General features: G+C 31.3%; 1 protein-coding gene and 1 long non-coding RNA gene across 2 annotated transcripts in view; both read right to left on the reverse strand.

The window, feature by feature from the left end:
- The window catches only part of LOC111714985 (monocarboxylate transporter 10), a 26,054-nt gene extending 13,778 nt beyond the window's left edge, over positions 1–12,276 (reverse strand). The window contains exons 1-14 of the mRNA XM_023490213.1: positions 12,273–12,276; positions 11,923–12,021; positions 9,751–9,806; positions 9,383–9,453; positions 7,376–7,437; positions 6,340–6,406; positions 4,879–4,980; positions 4,248–4,325; positions 3,480–3,566; positions 2,303–2,340; positions 1,836–1,880; positions 1,621–1,664; positions 1,160–1,312; positions 170–282 (exon numbers count right to left, since the gene is read on the reverse strand). Of these exons, the coding sequence (XP_023345981.1) occupies positions 170–282; positions 1,160–1,312; positions 1,621–1,664; positions 1,836–1,880; positions 2,303–2,340; positions 3,480–3,566; positions 4,248–4,325; positions 4,879–4,980; positions 6,340–6,406; positions 7,376–7,437; positions 9,383–9,453; positions 9,751–9,806; positions 11,923–12,021; positions 12,273–12,276 (1,019 nt within the window). The remainder of the gene's footprint in view (positions 1–169; positions 283–1,159; positions 1,313–1,620; positions 1,665–1,835; positions 1,881–2,302; positions 2,341–3,479; positions 3,567–4,247; positions 4,326–4,878; positions 4,981–6,339; positions 6,407–7,375; positions 7,438–9,382; positions 9,454–9,750; positions 9,807–11,922; positions 12,022–12,272) is intronic.
- Positions 12,277–12,662: 386 nt separating this feature from the next.
- LOC111714987 (uncharacterized) lies at positions 12,663–14,715 on the reverse strand. Its single transcript, XR_002768143.1, has 3 exons — positions 14,538–14,715; positions 13,291–13,363; positions 12,663–12,714 (listed from the first exon to the last, which is right to left on the reverse strand). It is a non-coding gene; the product is annotated as an uncharacterized LOC111714987 (long non-coding RNA).
- Between the last annotated feature and the right edge of the window lie 5,712 nt (positions 14,716–20,427).

Genomic DNA, 20,427 nt, shown 5'->3' on the forward strand with positions numbered 1-20,427 from the left:
CTAGCAGTGTGAACTGTATGTATACCTTGATATTATGATGAAGAAAACCTAGTTGTGTGAACTGTATGTATACCTTGATATTATGATGAAGAAAACCTAGTAGTGTGAACTGTATGTATACCTTGATATTATGATGAAGAAAACCTAGCAGTCTGAACTTCATGTATACCTTGATATTATGATAAGACCGAATGTTGAGACACCTAGTATAATTCCTACACCCAGATAAGAGTTCAGCTCAACATAACGTTCAACTAAATCCTCGCCACGTAGGATTAAAATCTAAACAAAACATCAATAATAAAAAATTGAAACTTAAAAATGATTTCTGAAAAAAGTTTTTGGAAATTAAGTCCAAGAATTTTGTACTAAAAATCATCTGTTGCATAAAGTCTCTGAAACCCCAAACCAAGGTCTCTATTTTGTACTAAAAATCATCTGTTGCAAAAAGTCTCTGAAACCCAAAACCAAGGTCTCTATTTTTCTCAGCCCTTTTTACTTGTGATTAAATGAAATAATGAATTTTCTCTATGGTTCTTATTTCCAGGTTTTTCCCCAGGAATTCAATTTTTTAAATGTGATTAAATGAAATAATGAATTTTCTCTATGGTTCTTATTTCCAGGTTTTTCCCCAGGAATTCTATTTTTTAAATGTGATTAAATGAAATAATGAATTTTCTCTATGGTTCTCATTTCCAGGTTTTTCCCCAGGAATTCTATTTTTTTAAATGATGTGACGGGATAGGTATACTCCTAAAGTGACCAATTTAATAAAGGGAGTATATGCCCCTAAACTTATCAATGAAATAAAGGGAGTGTAAACCCCTAAGCTTACCAATGAAATAAAGGGAGAGTAAACCCCTGAACTTACCAATGAAATAAAGGAAGTGTATACCACTAAACCGAACAATGAAATATAGGGAATGTATAACCCTAAACTTACCAATGCAATAAAGGGAGTGTACACCCCTAAACTTACCAACAAAATAAAGGGAATGTATGTCCCTAAATTTACCAATTTAATAAAGTGAGTGTATGCCCCTAAACTTACTAATTTAATGAAGGGAGTATATACCCCTAATCTTACAAATGTAATAAAGGGAGTGTAAACCTTTAAACTTACTAATAAAATAAAGGGAGTGAATACTCCTAATCTTACCAATGTAATAAAGGGAGTGTATGCCCCTGCACTGGTGAGAATGGTTGAGAGTATAATGACTTGAAGACTGGAGACATGAAGAGTTGTAAAATCAAAATATGCAGGTTTATTGTCAATCTTACTCTTGTCTTTTCCTTTCTTCTTAGACATATCCTAAACAGATATTTTCAGACATTAGATTTTGACAACACATAAAAACTTGGACTACTTGTGACGCCATGATCAGATTGAACAAGAAATTGACCTGAGAGACACAAAGATATTGTTTGAATCAGAGCTGTGGTATTACAATACATGTAAAGGGGTTGAAAATAAAATAAAATAATTTTTTTTAATAAACTCTGCGAAATAGTCTATTTGTATTAGAAGAATATATCTTGGAACGGCTGGCTTTTAATCTAAAAGTTTTACTAAATTCTTGAAATGGCAAATATTTTAATTTAAAGTTTTATATTTGTAACCTTTAAATGAAGAATAGCTCGTCTCTGGGGATGATAAAGGCTTGCTATAAAACAAATATTCAATAAAAAGAATATTTTTTTTATTAATTCATAAAAATTTCAAATTTTATAAAAAAAAATTCTCTGGCTTGCTGCAAACAATTAGAGTAAAAGATAGTTAAGTCATAAAACTGAAAAACTTATCAAATTATTATTTTATGGTTTTGAATAGTTCCCTGATCTGTAAAACATTCCGAGAAAGAATAGACCACAAACTAATCCTAAACAAAAAATTTAGATGAATTTCTAAAATTTAAATCATCAAACACTTTTTTTATCGGATTTTCTTACTAATTTCGATGTAAATTGTATCGGTGTAGGTCGTGTAGGACTAAAAAGTTATCAATAGTATAGTATGTGTACATAAAGTTATCAATAGTATAGTATGTGTACATAAAGTTATCAATAGTATAGTATGTGTACATAAAGTGGCAAATAAGATTACATCTTACCATTTTCAAGGAACGTTATTTATAATTTGATAAAATAATGGATTATTTTTAAAAAACCGGCATAAGAATTCTTGTAGTGTGCGTATTGTTTTGAAATTGCATCAAAGTGAAAGTTATATGTATAATTATAATATTCTCTAACAATTGTATACATTTGTTTTGTGTCTTTTCTAAATGTTTAAAAGTAATACCCGTTATTATTTGAAGCCCAAACCTCCATCCGACATATCTAAATTATCAAGATAAAAAGTTATTAAATAATGGCCTTATTTATTTGAACAAATAAATGACATATAATGATGTCATTTCTTATTTAATAATTTGTAAATTTGAAGTTGTAAACTGTTTTGTTTATTGCAGGAGGCTAAAATTATGAAAAATTAGCTTCTCTTTGACAATATTATGAAATTAGAAGCTTAAAGGGACTGTTCAGGTAAGATGAAAGGGGGTGAATGGCAGTGCAGTATTTAGTCACGTGGCTCTATATGTATCACATGGCTAGAACTTCCCACAATGACCGTTTAGTATCTTGTCATAAGGCTTTGTCGACTAGATACATATATATGAGTTTTTAATATACCTTTGACACAGTTTTATATCAATTTCTCAAGACAGGGACATCAGATATAACTAATATTGGTCGCGATCAACTCCTAAAATGTTTAGGCTTCAGCCTATACCCCATTAACAGTCTCTTTAAAGCCTTTTAAGAGGAATCGAAAATTGACTTTAACGGCACGTATGTCTCGGCTTTTAGTTTCACTTGTATAGATGAGCATGTTTGACTTTTTTCATTTTGTTCTTTCAGCTCTCATGAACGACCCATTTCGTTTTTTTATCGTTAAAAAATTGATTTCATTAGCTTTTAAAATCATTTTCCATATTTTTCGTTCGTTTTCTTCCTAACTATCGTTCAGTAAAATCTTTAGTTCAATAAAACCGTTTGTGCAGTAAAAAACGATCGTTTATTTGAAATCTTGTGAAATATTCGATTATTCAGTTGAATACTATAGTTTTCTCAAGTTCGTTTAAACGATTTAAACTCGTTTATTTTGTTCGTTCAATAACCACGATGCCCATCTCTATTCTTTTGACTCTCTCGGCATTTTCAAATAAAAACGCAATTGTTTATAGCTTCAATTATTGGGAATAATTTGCAAAATTTCAATTATCTTTTTTTTTGCGTGAGATCTTCAATTTGGAAAATTTTGGTTCACTACAATAAATGCTAAAATTAGTCTCTTATTTAACCAATCTATTTTGACTGAACCGTTAAAAAATGTTTTGTAATTTATATATCTTTTTTTTTTGGGGGGGGGGGAGGATGCCAATCTAGGCTCAAAAAGGGTTAATATTTAATTTACTTACTCTATTAATATATCGATGATATTTGAAAACACAATAATTCCAAATCCTTGACCTAGAGAGGACAAGATCTCAACCAGTTCACGTTTCCTAATCAATTATTCTAATCAAGTATTTTAATTGATTATTATAATCAGTTATTTTAATAAACTATTCGAATCGATTATTCTAATCAATTATTCTAGTCGATTATTCTGATCAATTATTCTAATCAATTATTCTAATCAATTATTCTAATCAATTATTCTAATCAATTATTCTTATCAATTATTCTAATCAATTATTCTTATCAATTATTCTAATCAATTATTCTTATAAATTATTGTAATCAATCTAATCAATTATTATAATAAATTATTGTAATCAAATATTCATATCGTTCATTCTAATCAAATATTCTAATCAATTTTTGTTATTAATTGTTCTACTCAATCCTCCTAATCAAAAGAAAAAAATAGAAAAAAATTAAAACTTAATCAATAATAAAATATTCATCATCAACATTGTTTAAATATTTATTGTTCGTTCGATAAAATAAATTAATCAAATTTGATGAAGAAAAAAATGTGTTTGAAATTTCAAAAATCAGAAATTCAGATTTTTAACTAATAATAAACTACATCAGTAAATCAATTTTGAATAATTGTAAACGTAGTCCAGCAAGCTAAATTCTTTATTAAACAATAAATCTTTAAAGAAAAAAGTTTATTCTTATTTTATGAGAATTATTTAAATAATATTTTTAGAAGAATAATAGATATGTTTACTTACCTTTTAAAATATTGACTTAACATAAGAACACTTGTTTCCCTTACTAGACCACACCCAATACCGAATATTATTCCGTAGCTAAACAATATTTTAAACACAATATTGCAGCATGTCTGATTCAAAGGGTACTATTGTGCATCAGACGTAGCACTCCAAATATAGAAGGTACACTGGGAAATGCGTCTTGTTTAGTCTTTGTGCAAAAATACAAAACAAATATATCTATAGCAATTTATTATATTAATTTTATTAGAAAAAAAGAATCTTAAAAGAATGTATTAAAACGAGTTAAAAGAGATGGCATAGATGGCATATCCGATAAACAACGGCACTTTAAATTGGAGTTTTTAGAATTTTAATCAACAAACAATTATTTTCACTAAAATGAGGACCAAAAAAGGAAGTGAGGTTTAGCCACAGAATCATATTTTAAATTTCAATTATATCCAAGCAACTTGATACTGTAATATATTTCAAACTTAGATTATTTGATCTAACAAAATTCATATTCTGAAATCAAAGGTCTTCGACATTGAATTGCAATAAAAAATCAGAGTTTGTGGCAAAGACTCACTTCCTTTGTTAAATGGGAGATTGTGGTTGGGGGGGGGGGGAATATGTTATGATTTACCTTAAAAGTACTTGATGTAGCTGTGTAGCAAATGAAGCGAATAAAAGTGCAAGGGACATGACTAAACCTCCCATAACAGCCGTTAAACGAGTGGATTTACGTCTAAAAATACAAATTCATATTTAGATATTTCAAACATTCCATAACATTTTTGGAATTACCGTACACGTACAGGGGTTTACAACGAAATGTGTAAATCGTTTCGCAAAAATTTAATTGAAAATTCGTAGAAAAAAAAGCGAAAAAGTTTGCAATTTTTCTCATATTTCTTCAGGAAATTATGCATTGTTTTCGCGAACAAATTTGCGAAATACGAATGAAAATTTTCGCGAAATTTCGCAATTTTGCAAAAGTTTTCGCATGCTGGAAGCCCTGTAATTAATGTATGGGAAAAGAAACAGAGAGAAAAGACTGAGAGAAAAAGAAATGTTATGACTGCGACGAATTTGATGAATTTAACAATTTGAAAAATGTTTTCCCGACTTCAACTTGTCGTTTCTTGTTGTATTATTGTATACACACATAATCTAACAGAACATGAAACAGACACACTGTCTCAAATACACTCAGATAAACATAATGAAAGAAACTGTTTCCTAATATAAACCGACTTTTTAAGATTAGCATCAGATAAAGTTAATGTTTAGTGGGAAATAAAAAATGGATGCTGAGTGCTAGCATAAAGGTAACCTGTTTTTTATATTTAAAATGTATAAATAATATTCTATAACATAATAAGAACATTTAGTGATTTACAAAAAAAAATCTTAAGTTATATAATATACTAGCTGAACGGCCCGGCTTTGCCCGTGGAATTAAATAAAACAAATTGAGAAAACAAATTTTATTTTCGAAAAAAAAATAATTTTTGAAAAACACAAATTTTAGAAATTGTTTGGCCTATGTTACCCCCGGCCCCAGGGTACATATGGGTTCCCTCAACAGCCCATTCGGTCCAGCCGTTTGGCCGCCTATAGGGAACAGATATGCGAATATCTTGTCTTATTTTATTGAATAATGGAAATTATACATTCCTTTCCTTACCCTCATATTTATATATATTGGTATATATACATTCCTTACCTTTTTATTAATATATGTATTAGTATTTACACTTTCAATATTGCCGTCCCATCTTGCAAAATATATGCACGCGACAATGTGAACATTATGCCTCGAATAGACATTTTAAGGCCTTTTAAATGTTTTGACAAAGAAAGGAACAAGTTTACAGTTCCAGGAAATTATGCATATAAAGAAACAGATAGTATTAATTTACTACAGTCTTCTCTGAAGTCTCATGTTTTGTGAGTAGCCCCTATATAATTTGAGTTTGATAAAAGTCATATAAACAATTCAATGCTGAAAAAAAGGGTGTCCTAAATTATTTCTTTTATATCTATTACTAAATAGAAACATTGTCCTAAATTATTTCTTTTAGTTTTTAAGTTAGTAACTAACCTACAAAATGCAACTATAACTGGAGATAACCCGAAGCTGACTGCTATGCATCCTGTTCCAATAAACCCTGAAAATCAAAAGCTTTTTTAAATTGTAACTTATTTTAAACAATTAATGCAAAATTAAGTCAAAATAATAAGTTTTAAGAATTTGAAAAAAATTCCGATGAGAAAAAATTAGTATTCCATATTGTAAAAAAGAAATTACATTGCTTGGCTTTTTAGATAAAATGTTGCTTTTTTATAAAAACTCTAATCACTTTTTTCCTTGCAACATTGTGTTGTAGATATTGGATATTTCAATTTTCAAACTAGCAATTAATTTTGTGTGATCAAATAATAAAAGTTTGAAATATCAAAGGTTTACACTATCAGGTTGCAAAGATAAATGAATTACAAATTTTGTGGTCTTGTGAAAGAATCACGTCGATCTTTTTGGTTTTCATGGAAAGGAACTGAACACCCACCAGTCACCATGAACTCTAATTTTCCCCCTAAATCTTTGCAACCTAACAATTCAAACCTTTATTATTTTAGGTTTAGACTAAGGTCTTAGCAGTCAACCACAGTTGAAATATCAAAGGTCTGCGATATCTGGTTGCAAAGAAAGAGGACCGGATCAGAAAATATGATTTTTAGAAATTTTTTTAATCGGATTGTATTGTAACAAAATCCTTTTTTAGAAAATAAAGGGACTGTAAGCGTAATTTCAAGTGACCCTCCTAGCAAAGATGGCACCGCAAAGTTTTGTCTGATCAAGTATGAATTATATTTCCATGTTTTTGTTTTCCTTAAACCATTTATTTTTATTGGACGTTTCCCTGCAAAAGTGGGATTTGCGCATTTCTTGCTTATAATAAGCACTGGAGAAATTATCAAAATTTAACACTTTTTGAATCAAAACAACGACGTTCTATATCAGATTAAGGTTTTAATGACATCGTTGTATCGAACATTGCCATTATTGCCTTGAGGGTCACTTGAAAATATGCCAACAGTTCTTTTTTCGTTTAAGATTAAATTTTTTATTCTTTTACCTGTAAATATTATATTTTCTGTTGCAAATATCTTTAGAATACGTAAATACAGAACTCCAAAACTAAAATATATTTCATTATTGTTTAATTTTAAAAAAATAAAAAATAAACCATTTTAAATATAAAGATCAAGACTATTCCAAAAAATGAAAGAATCTATCTTTTTAACATGACCCCTAGAGAAGTTAGTTTTGGTCAGGTAAAATATTGACAAAAGCAATAAACTCTAGGTTTAGCTATTTTTACATGTTTGCAAGAAAAGTAACAATACTAAGTTTAAAGCTTAACATATGTTATGTTATATTTCATAGTTATTATTGAATCTTTAAGGAACCGAGTTTTTGCCACAAACTCTGATTTTCTCATCCCTATATCTTTGCAACCCAATTTGATATTTTGAATTATATATTCTGTAAGATCAAACATTCAAGTTTAAACATATTTGGTTTACACCATCAGATTGCAAAAGATATAGAGATTAGAAAATCTGAGTTCCTTTCCAACCAAGAAATTTCACACCTTTTTTAAAAACTATCACCCCCTCCCCCCATTCCGACTCTTTAAATGCTTCCCATCATTCCACCTTGCAAAATATCATTACTCTCCCCTCCCCCCCCCCATTCTCTAAACAATTTATCTTAAAATATATAGACTTAAACATCATCTATAGTTAACACACAGACAGACGGGTATAACAGATACAGATTATTCTTGTTTGAAGGATATGAATGACAGATGATCTGAGGTGTTAATTATCTTGTCAAAAGGATAATTAAAAGAAATGAAAACATGCTTATAATTAAAGGCGCTTCTTGCCCCTTTCGGGTCTTTTACGACGCAGTACTAGAAATAAATATACTGTACAGTAAATGTTTATAAAAATTACGTGTACAAGACATTAAATGTAAATGTTTTATATTTTAAATGTACAGTTATTGTACACAAATTGTATTTGTATAAAGTGTCAAGCTAATTTTCACATGTTTGATTGTCATTTAAACTTTAATTGTAATACAGTGATAACTAGAAAACTGTAGAATAGGAGGAAGACATTAAAGTAGTACTAAAGTGCATTTGATGTATATGGACAACATTTGTAATAGAATAATGTAAATATATTCACCGTCACCTACCAGAATTGTACAGCCTATATACGGTACATTTTAAGCGTAGGTACAGGGGGGTCAATTTGACCCCCCCCCCCAGCAGGAATAGGGTTAAAACATGCTTGGATTTTTAGTTCCGGTAACCCAGTTAGTAACTCCATGGTACAAGGAGTATGGAATTGAATGGAGAACGGATCGACCCGGCCCGCCCTATACCAGTACCATATGATTTATACATGCTTTAAAGACGGTTCTTCATTTGAAAAGAGTTTTCAAAGGTCGTCTTTTATTTCTTTAATTTTTTTTTTACCAAACCATATCAAATAAAACCGATTTTTTATATGATACAAAAATACGTATGTATTGCCAATATTTTTGCATCCCAAAATATGTGTTTGTTTGACGTTATTCAGCCTACTTTTTTCCCTGTGTAATATGTAAAATAACCTATTCTGAATACATGCACACGGTATGTGTACATCAGACAGTTAAGGAAAGTTTATATTTCTTATTCAAATGGAGTACCGTCTGCAATGCATGAATAATCATATAATAGGGCGGGCCGGGTGGATCCTTTCTCCATTATATTCCATACTCCTTGCTCTGGTATCGTGACTCCACCCTAAACAGGACCTGTGATTCTGCGTGAGCACATTTTGAATGTACAATATGTTTAAAGGGAATGTCTGGCTAGACATAGTAGTTGAGCTGAGAGTGCGGTATTGTACAGAAATTTAAGACCTAAAAGATGTTTGTGTAATTGTCAAGTATAAGAGCGCTAAATATTTCTTTAAATCCCTATGGCGCTCTCCCTCAAGCAGGTTGTTACGCGCACTCTCAGCTAAACTACCATGTCTAGCCAGACATGCACCCACCAACGTGGTTTAAAGTTGTACAGTACCTGAATTGCAATCCTGTTGTGTACATCTGTACAAGAAATCCACAGATAGTTATAACCCAACCCCATCCTCCCTAAACATTTTAGAATATAGTTTTGAACAGCACACTATCATAATCATAACTTGAGCCAACTTCCACAGTTTTCTGGTTCTCATTGGACTATAAATGTATTTCAGCTAAAAATTTAATCTGAACATTGCAATTTAAATTCAAAACAAATATTTTGATGATTCTTCAAAAATATCAAGTTAAAACTCAAACCCGGCCCCGGGTAATAATGTTAAAACTCAACTCCGGGTAATAATGTTAAAACTCAACTCCGGGTAATAATGTTAAAACTCAACTCCGGGTAATAATGTTAAAACTCACCTCCGGGTAATAATGTTGACGGAATGTTGCGACCTTTCCATTATATCCCTTCAGGGCTGAAAAGAAAAATTACTTATTACAAATTTTGAATTTTATATATTTTATGATTTAAATATGAATGGCTTACACCAACAGGTTGCAAATTACAATTGCATTACAAATACAATAACGTTACAATTACAATTGCATTACAATTTAATTGCGTTACAATTTAATTGCGTTACAATGACTCAAAGAAGATCGTAGTAAGATTTCGATTCTACTGGAGACCACCGGAGGGATTTTATTTTCACTGGAGGGGTTTGAAAAAATGCTTTTTACAATTTAAAACTTTACGCAGGGTGATTTACATTCCACTGGAGGGATTCTGATGTCCTTCCTGGGGGGTTATAATTCCACTGGAGGAATTCAGTTATCCTTCCTAAGGGTTTATAATTCCACTGGAGGGATTCAGATATCCTTCTTAGGGGTTTATAATTCCACTGGAGGGATTCAGATATCCTTCCCGGGGGGTTATAATTCCACTGGAGGGAATCAGATATCCTTCCCGGGGGTTTATAATTCCACTGGAGGGATTCAGTTATCCTTTCAAGGGGTTTATAATTCCACTGGAGGGATTCAGATATCCTTCCTGGGGGTTTATAAACTGAATCCCTCCAGTGGAATTATAACCCCCCAGGAAGGACATCTGACCCCCTCCAGTGGAATGTAAATATCACCCTGCGTAAAGTTTTGAATTGTAAAAAGCATTTTTTCAAACCCCTCCAGTGAAAAAGAATTCCCTCCGGTGGTCTCCAGTGGAGTCAAAATCTTACTACGAACTTCCGTGACTCGTTTAAAATCTAATTATGAAATGATTTTATTCTGATTTATACTATTATTAACAAACAATATGGATATTTTCAACCAAACAATTCTGCTCTTTATTCTAAGAATTTATATAGGTGAAGGGTATCCAGCTTCTCCTGCATACCAAACTTTCTCTATTTAAGTCAACCTACTTGATTTATAATTTTGAAACCATACTAAGAACATTCCCGTGGGTCTACCGAGTTCCCCAATTAAAATTTGAGGCAAATCGGTTTAAGTGTTCACAAATTATGATCCTGCATACAAACACCCTAACAGTGATTACTTCTGTTTAGGGTGTAAATTGCGAAAAAAAAACAATGTAATTTGTCAAAGCCTTTAATGTTTATGTAACCCATGTACGTATTGTAAATTTTCAAATTTGGCTTTTAAACGTTTTCTTAGTTACAATAAAAGTTTATATTCTAAAAGAAAGAGAAAAAAATAACTGATCGTTTTACTAGGTAAATTGTTTATCATGTATATGACACCCCTTCAACCCAGCAAATTTAAAAACTAGATTAAATTATGTTTTGACTCCCACGGGTTTCATTTCATAAAATGAAATTGGGTTTCCAACAATGGAGAATTTGTCTTGGGATTTTTTTTAATATTTTTGTTACATCGTATTAAACTTGCTCTTTATCATATACTGTTATATTATGTTTATTATTTTTTCCTATTTGAGAATAGCTATGATGAGGGTTAGAAAAAAAGTTTATATTAACAATAGCGCAATGATAAAAGAGGACATTGTTCTTAGCATTTAGTATAAAATAAACAGTAGGGTTGTCGCTGTAAATATCTTTAAAAAAACATTTTAAACGGAAATGCATTCGAGACATTTATTTTAATTCTCTCATTCTTTTCGCGCCCAAAACTGCAGTTCTGTATTCGCTGACTGTGCGAAATTTAATCTTGCATTTGCAGTTTATTTGTTGAACCCTGATCCCTCACAAACTAGTCCTCCCCCCCCATCCTTCTCAGCAATAAATTGATTTTTAACCCAACAAATAGTTTTTAAATACTTGTGCACTGTGCAGCATTTTTTAACACCCCAGCTAAAGTGGGGTTAATTGGAAGGTGTACAAAGAATAAAAGAAGTAAAGTCAGATTCGTAAAGTCTAATCCCACATTCTCTAGCACTGACTTTTATAGATAAATCAAAAACAAAAACAAGCACTTTCGATGAACAAAATAGTATAACTCCATCATTTTTACTTTATTAGAAGTTGTTCTGCAGATACTCTTGTCTAACAAACAGGTTTATCTTTAAATACAGGGTCACAGGGAAAATACGTAGACAGTCCCTTTAAAGATTACCTGGAATATGTTTATTCATAGAGTTGAGTTCTCTCTCGTTTATACCAAGCTGACCGTCAGATACCTCCTCCTCATACTTAGAACTACGCAGCAGCTTTCCTGGGGGTAATAACTTTCTCCTCTTTATCTAAAAACCACTTAAAAAAACTAATTATAGTATTAAATATTAGATAATGTACCCTATTCTTTCCTTTTCTCCGTAAATTTGCAGAAATTCGCAAGATTGTCTTCAAATGAATCACTGGTTGCTAAATTATTGCCAAAATGTCTGGAATTCTAGATAATAGCTTGCAAATCCATTTACGATAATTAAATTCTTTCTCGTAAATATTACAATGTTAAAAAATTACTCATACTGCCCCCCTTCAGGGGTATTCTTAAAATACTAAATTTTAAGAACTACAGGGTGTCCCACGAAACATTACAAGTCGGCCTGAAGAAATTCTTTGATCTTTAAATAGTTTAAGGCATTTTTCTAGAGTTAATAGTCACGAAATAACCCTAGTCCTAGCATTTCCAAAATGTGCAGGTCTGTCGAAGATATGATTAATTTTGTTCCGATTTCGACAAGTTTGGTTTTATTTTAAGAAATCGAAATCTGAACGAAATTCTTTATATCTTTGGTAATATTAACAGCACAAAAAAGAAAGACCACATTATGTGTCTCAAATAAATGCAAAGATTAATGCTATTGCTAGTGTCATGTTTTGTTGGACACAATGTATTTAAATCTGTTTAACCTGATATGAATTTGTACTGTTGTTTCTAAAGAGAGAGTTCCTCGAAGCTGGTCTGAAAACAAATATTACTTTATTAAGAACTAACTGAAGATCCCGGCGTTGCCCGTTACCCATGAGTGTCCTCAAAAAATTTCAGCCCAATTGGTCCAGCCGTTTGACCGGCTATGCGCAACATCTATACGAATGTCTTGTTTTATTATATAGATAAATATATAACTTCTTTAACATCCTTATTTCTAAATATTCAGGTAAGAAAAACTATTATTATTTTAGAATTGCAAGAATTGGCCACCAATTCGAAAAAAACAACATTAAAAACAATTCCAAAAGGTGAAGATACATTCGTTTTAATCTTTAATTTCTCAGAATATCAGATCTGTTATAACAGGAAATAGGTTTCATCAAACATGTTATTTAATTACACTTTTTAATTGCAAAAAATTAGAATTATCAATATAAAAAACTAAAAACTATTCTGCAAAAAGAAGAAAAATTTGTTCCTTTTCAAAATAGGAAAATTAGCTCATTGTTTAGACTTCGAAAAATATTAAGAATCACATATTATGTTAGTTTTTTTTTTCATTTTCGAAAGAATTCGTGGAATCCTACAGCACTGAGAGAAGCTTACCTGGCAGGCCCAACGGAGTCACTGAGAGTTAAACTATCAGACATTGAGTTGTTAGCTGTCGTCTTGGGACGATCTGACCAAATTTCTCACATTATAAGGCTGTTAGAAAAAACGTTTAATTTTTTTTAAAAAGCAACCTAGGCTATGATGTTTCAAACTAAAATTTTTGCCAGATCAAATATTTGAAGAGTTTGAAATAATAAAGGTCCAGTACACAACGTAATAGAGATTAGAAAATTATAATCTTGATAGAGAAACCAAGAGAAATCAAATCAGAATTACTCAGTTGCTTCACATTAAACCCTATACTGCTGGTATGTATTTATAGGTTAAGAGTACCTTTCTAAAAAGGTTAAAATATGTTGTTTCTACCTCTTTTAAACGCTTTAAATAATTCATTTCTGTTCAAAATACTTTGTCCCCTTTAGGTAAATATACGTTAAGGGCGTTTCTTGGATTTCACAATTTAAAGAAGTTTTTGCAAACAAATATGGCACATTGTTTGCGCACATAGGATTTGCAAGGGGTCGTTTTGACTCCCATTCACCGTATCTATATACGGTTTAATACCCTATTAGGTTTAACAAAAAAGCTGATTTTTCCCTTTTAAATAACAAGAGAAAAATAAAGTAAACTTTTAAAGTTACAAAAATATATCAAAAGCTATTTAAAATACAAGAATTTGAGAATGCCAGGAATGCTTTTTATCTCATGCCTTATTTCAAAGACGTTTACTTTACAATAAACAAATGCTTGAATTTCATTTTGTTGTAATATAAATAGTAATTGGTGGAACTTATTTGAAAGCATAGATTAAAAATAGTAAATTATCAAAGCCAAAAACATATATTTACAATAGTTTTCTCAATTAAACAATGCTTGTAAGGAGATAGTTGTGAATCGCAGACCCTTTTTTAATTACATGACATTTTAATATTATTGTATTACGTTACATGCTAATATAATATTAAAACTTTGCAAACATTTAGCGGCCAAAAAAAAAATCTTTTTTGAAATTAAATCCTAAATTTTGGCACTAAAAAGTCTCTGGAAATAAAGTCCTACAATTTTGATACTTTATTTTCTAGAACTTTATTCTGGTTCTTTAATGCATGTGATATTATTTCCTGAGACTTTTTGGCAGCCCCAATATTATTTTAGGAAAAAAGTCCCAGGAGTCTAAAACTGAGGACTGTATTTCCAGTGAAATTCTGTCCTAGGACTTCAGAAAATCGGGACTTTTTTACCATTGTTTTTACTTCCAGATTTTTTCAGAAACTTTTTCCGGTGACTTTCTTACATAGATTCTTGCAAACTATGTATCTAAACTTTCATTTTCACAATATTACATTTTCACAATATTACATTTTCACAATATTGCATTTTCACAATATTACATTTTCACAATATTGCATTTTCACATTATTACATTTCACATATTTTTAAAAATCCCCGAAAATGTTTCTCTTCAAGAATTCAATTTAAATTAAACTTAAATTTAGAATTTCTCGGAAACTGATAAAAATTCCGCCCAATCAAGATAAAATTGATCTGAGCCGTCTAGCGTTAACACCTTAATTATTCTAAATTATTTAAATATGACTTCATTCAACTTAATTAGTATTAAAGAACATTTTTTATGGCTCAAATCAATAAAAAGCATTAATGTTATAGTGTGGTTGCAGTGTTGTTGCAGTGTTGTTGCAGTGTGGTTGCAGTGTGGTTGCAATGTTGTTAAGTGTGGTATCGGTGTGTTTGCAGTGTGTTTTAAGTGTGGTATCAGTGTGGTTGCAGTGTGGTTTCAATGTCGTTGCAGTGTGGTTGCAGAGTGCTTTAAGTGTGGTTGTAGTGTGGTTGCAGTGTGGTTTCAGTGTGGTTGTATGGGAGTTTCAGTGTGGTTTCGTGTGGTTACAGTATTGTTGCAGTGTGGATTAAGTGTGGTTGCAGTTTAGTTTAAGTGCAGTAGCAGTGTGGTTTCAGTGTGGTTGCAGTTTGGTTACTGTGTCGTTGCAGTGTGGTTGCAGTGTGGTTGCAGTTTGGTTGCATGAATGGTTGCAGTGTGGTTGCAGTGTGGTTACAGTGTGGTTGCAGTGTGGTTGCAGTGTGGTTGCAGTGTGGTTGCAGTATGGTTGCAGTGTAGTTGCATGAATGGTTGCAGTATAGTCCCAGAGTGTTTAAACATCTCTGATGAAGTTATTCTTCCTTTTTCCTCTGAGAGACATTTCTCAAGACTAAGATAACCATTACGAGAATACTTATTAATATTAATGCTACTTCAGTATTATATGAAAACATGTAAACAATCACTTTATCTGAATATCTAAATAAAACTGAGCTAAATGTTCACTGAAACTGAGACTTCTTTTAAAGGGAGTGGCCGGCAATGTATGGTAGTTGAACTGAGGTTGTAATATTGTGGAGCAATTTTTTGGGATTCATTTGAGAAATATTAAACGTTTTACTGGTTTCTGTAATCTCTCATTGTTCACAAACATTTTCTGTAGATTTTCTGGAATTTATATAAATCTGCGAACAAATTCATACAGAAAGAAATAATTGATTCTAGCGTTGATGTATGGACAAATTTCTAATAAGAAATATGTGCTTAAACATCTTACTAGTTTACTGTAGAATTTTTGAAACGTTTTTCGTCGTCGTTATTTAATAATTTAAAAAAAAAAAAGATTCTCAAAACGTATATTCACCAAAATGGATGATTTTGAAACGTAGATTTTGCGCTCAAACTCAGTAATTATGCATCATTAAAACGTTTTATATGTCACAAATTAATTCTAAATTTTTTTCCCACAATACTATGTTCTAAGTTCAACTAACATAAATTGCCGGTCACTCCCTTTAAGCCTCTCGTTCATATTTAGTCGTTTGGAACAAATTGCAGAGTATGGGCTTTTAGACAGTCAGTCATGTATAATATTTATTCTGTGTTATTTTCATACAGTTCGTATACTTTTTATATGCATACATACTTCGCAGAGATCCAGACAGCATTGAATATATGATGCATAGACCGGGTCGACTTTGAAGTGTTGCAATGCCTTGCCCTTTACTTGTAAGTTATCTTTTTTGTGTAGACCTAGACATTTACATTTTAGAATTGCAACGTGCTTGTTTTTCGCTAACTTCAGTTTAAAATAAGCTTATGGTGGCAAATCTAGATAGATTTATGATAAAGAGCAGGTGCACATTTTGGTTTTATAGTTTTTGCACTTTCTTAAATAAATACTTTCTTCAAATAAACTTTATTAGAGTACTTCTAAACTAGTATAATATTTACTTTTACAGTTTTTTGAACTTTTATACTTTGTTATATAATTTATACTACTTTTTCACTATTACTACTATACAGTATATTTTTACATATTTATATACACAGTTAAATACTTTTTTTACACTTCTTTTGACATAGACTTTTTACTTTTTTATGCACTTATTTATACTACACTTTTACACCAGTATATCATATTTATATATTTTAATAGCTGTAAACATTTCTTTTCTAAATAGCTATTAAGTTTAAATAATTTTCAGTCGCATTTGAAAAAAAAAATCTTTAGGATTTGCCTTATTGCAAAGTCGTCCAAGTAATTCTACATAAATTCTACATGTTAAAATTGTTTATAAAAGTTTGCTTGATAAAAAATAAATTAGACATCTAAGAGTACTTGATACAAGCAACACAGAGCAACTTATTTCTACAAATTTAGCCAATTTAGATATAATCTAGTTCACTTTTGACATTTTGTCCAATTCTAGGATAAAAGTAAAATAAAAGAATTTGAAAAAATGTGAAAATTGCCTAGGCGTAATCTCCGAAGAAAAAATTTATCCGTCATTTTGTTCGACATTTTTCACTTTTTAAAATATTATTATCACTTTTCAAACACAAGTGTCAGTGTAACTTTAATACTTAACTCCAGAGATAATAAAAACTTAGTGATTTAGTTTGATTAATTAGCCATTTGCATTTTAATTCCTTGTATCAGTTAACCGGTTAAAACCTAACTGAGAACCCGCAAAGTTTCCAAAAACTGTGTTTAAAATGTGTATCCGAGAATCTAGCCTCACACTCCGTTGAGTCGTCTAGCCACGGTAAAGCTAGTCTCTACGCGGGTCCGTCTGGAAAATCTTGCGGCATTTCACAGATCATTTCCCGCTTTTTTTTAACCAGGATCTTTAAGTCGGGAATGAGCCTGGGGTAAAAAAGACAGCGGACTAGGTCGGGCCGGTACAAGTAGAATTTAGGCTTGGCTGCAGCCTCTAGCTAGACACGTCTTTATTTAACCCTGTACTTCTTTCAGGATTTTGGTAAATCAGTTATTACGCAGACCTAATATATAAAAAAAGATTGACTTTTAAAGCAACTGTCTGAGTCCACAAACATATTGCCATAATACTTTAAGTTTTTCAAAATTAAATCTCTATTAATCCCCGCATTTTTTTTGCATTCGCATAATTTCTGTGATTATGCAACTGAAAAAAAAAATTTGCAAAGAAATACCTTTTACTTTTTTATCATCTTTCCTCGTTTTCTCACTCAAATGAATTTTTTCTATTTTTGAATTGAAGTTTCATTTACCTTTTTTTCATTTTAAATACATTTGATATGAAATGTTTTTTGCATCACCCTGTGGCTGTACTTATATAAAAGTATAGTGTATTCATTGATAATGTATATATACTATCAGTAATTTATACTTTGATTACATTACTACAGTATTCTCTTTCTTCTATAATATGTAATTTCATGAAAGGATTGCTTTATTACTTTATCTCTTTTTATCCATTTCTTTAATCCTATACAGTGTACACAGAACGAACATTAATTATCTTCTATATTATACAACTTAAGCTGTATCCGGTTAAACTGTATCCGGTTAAAACTGTATCCGGTTAAAACTGTATCCGGTTAAAACTGTATCCGGTTAAAACTGTATCCGGTTAAAACTGTATCCGGTTAAAACTGTATCCAGTTAAACTGTATCCGGTTAAAACTTGCTTTTATTAAACTTTGCAATATTTTTATCCAAAAAAAGATAATTTAAAAACAAACCAGAAAACGATCGTTTAAACATATTTGTTTTAGGAAATTGGCTAATGAAAAGCTCTTGGAATATAAATTTTTTAAACTTTAGTTTTTAGTAAAATTGTTTAAATCCTTTATTCAAGGGGGGGTTGATGGATGAATGTTTCATGGTTTATTCTAAATACTGGCAAGAAATCTCTAATTCCGGTTTTAAATGATGGAGATCTCTGATGCTGGGGGGGGGGGGGTCATAAATTATATTAATATATCGTTTATCACTTATCTGTCTCTTTTTATCTGTTTGTCTTGTTCCAAGAGAATGGTTCCTTCTAACCTTTTATATCAAGGAGAGAAAACAATATTTCATATTTTTACACGTCTTTCGTTTTGTTATCTAATAAACGCGGTGCAATTTTTTTAGCGGCAGCTTGGTTGCCGTTGCGGAAGGGAAGGTTTATGTCAACGTTCAATATTTTTGAAAATGAGCAAATTTAAACAGACAAATCTGCGGAATACAATTTACAAAAAAGAGGTTAATACTAGATAGTTTGAGTAGCAGTGGTTATCACCTAAAGTTGTTAATAGCAAAAGGGTATGAGGGCCATGAAATCCATTGTATGTGTGAATATTTATCAGCAATTGGGAACCCAGCCTTGCCGGGAAATGAAAATGTTTTTATACAAAGCTACTGCAAAGAACATTATCAGGGTTCTGTAGAGTTCTCCATACTAAAAATTTGAGATATTTAAAAAAAATCTAGTTTTAGTTTAACCCCCCTGACTGTGAATATTTAAAGTTGTCAGTTAATGACTTCATGGTGTGCATTGGGACAGGGGCATTTAAGTAATATTGAATACAGGGTTTACTAAGTGAAATAAAAATATGATTTAGAAACTTTTCATTGAACAACCTAACTTTCTTGACATTTGACACCCCTGAGACAAGTAGACCCTCCCCCCCCCTCCCCTCCCCTAAATACCCCTGAAATACGTGAGCCTGATTAATATGCTTGTATGTGGCCTAGAATATAATGAATACCCTCTTTGATAGGTTTATATAGGCTAGGGGGGAACACTGTGTCTGATATCCATATCAATATTATTCATTCATCTCTTATAATTCATCAATTCATCCATTCATCCTCATTCGGGACCCCCTCAAGCTATTCATTATTTTTACATCCTGACGACGCGAATAATCCAACATTGATCATTACATCACTATTAAAGGGACTGTAAGCGTAATTTTAAGTGACTCCAAGCAATGCATAGATGGCAATGCACGATTTACAACGGTAGCCTTGAAACCGTAATCTGATCAAAAATTTTGAAGATACCCTCGTTTTTCTAACGCGAAAAGTGTTTATTTTTGATAGTTTCTTCTTTGCTTCTTATAAGAAACAATTGTCGTTTTGCAACTGTAAATGAAAATATATGGTTTAACCCTATTCCTGCTGGGGGTGGGGGTCAATTTGACCCCCCCCCTGTAGTTTTTTTTTGTTGAAATTTTCTGACTTTTCTTACATACCCAAAGCCCTCCCTTTAGGCATAAAACCGGGCTTTAATACTAACTGCCTGAGTCCTCAGGCACCCCCCCAGCGTATCCTGGTTTTCAAGTACCCCAGCAGGGATAGGGTTAAAGAAAGAAAAAAAGACAAAGGTTTAAAGATATACCGTTGTAAATCTGACATTGCTGCATCATTGGAAATTACGATGCCAGTCCCTTTAAAGGGAAATGATAGATGGCTGCAAAATAAGCAACTAAAAATCTCTGATGTTCAAGAAAAAAATTGCTTATAATTGCTGCCAAATAAACGAATATTTATTGACTGATTTTGTATCTTGAAATTTAGAGTGTAGACTGTAGAGCAATCCTGGGATAGGCATACATTGGTAAAACTACCATATTTATTGTAAATTTTTATTGGGTTTACAATGGACTGCAGTTTTTTTATTTTTATTGTAGAGGACTGTATTAACTAAACCTCTATTTATAAAGTGGCATAACTATGCACAGTGATTTAAAGGTCTCAAGCAAAAATTGATAAGAATTTTTCCAATTACTTATTAAAAACTATTAACAAGTGATTTATA

This window comes from Eurytemora carolleeae, unplaced genomic scaffold, assembly GCF_000591075.1.
Source record: "Eurytemora carolleeae unplaced genomic scaffold, Eaff_2.0 scaffold1686, whole genome shotgun sequence".
Classification (NCBI taxonomy): Eukaryota; Metazoa; Arthropoda; class Copepoda; order Calanoida; family Temoridae; genus Eurytemora; species Eurytemora carolleeae.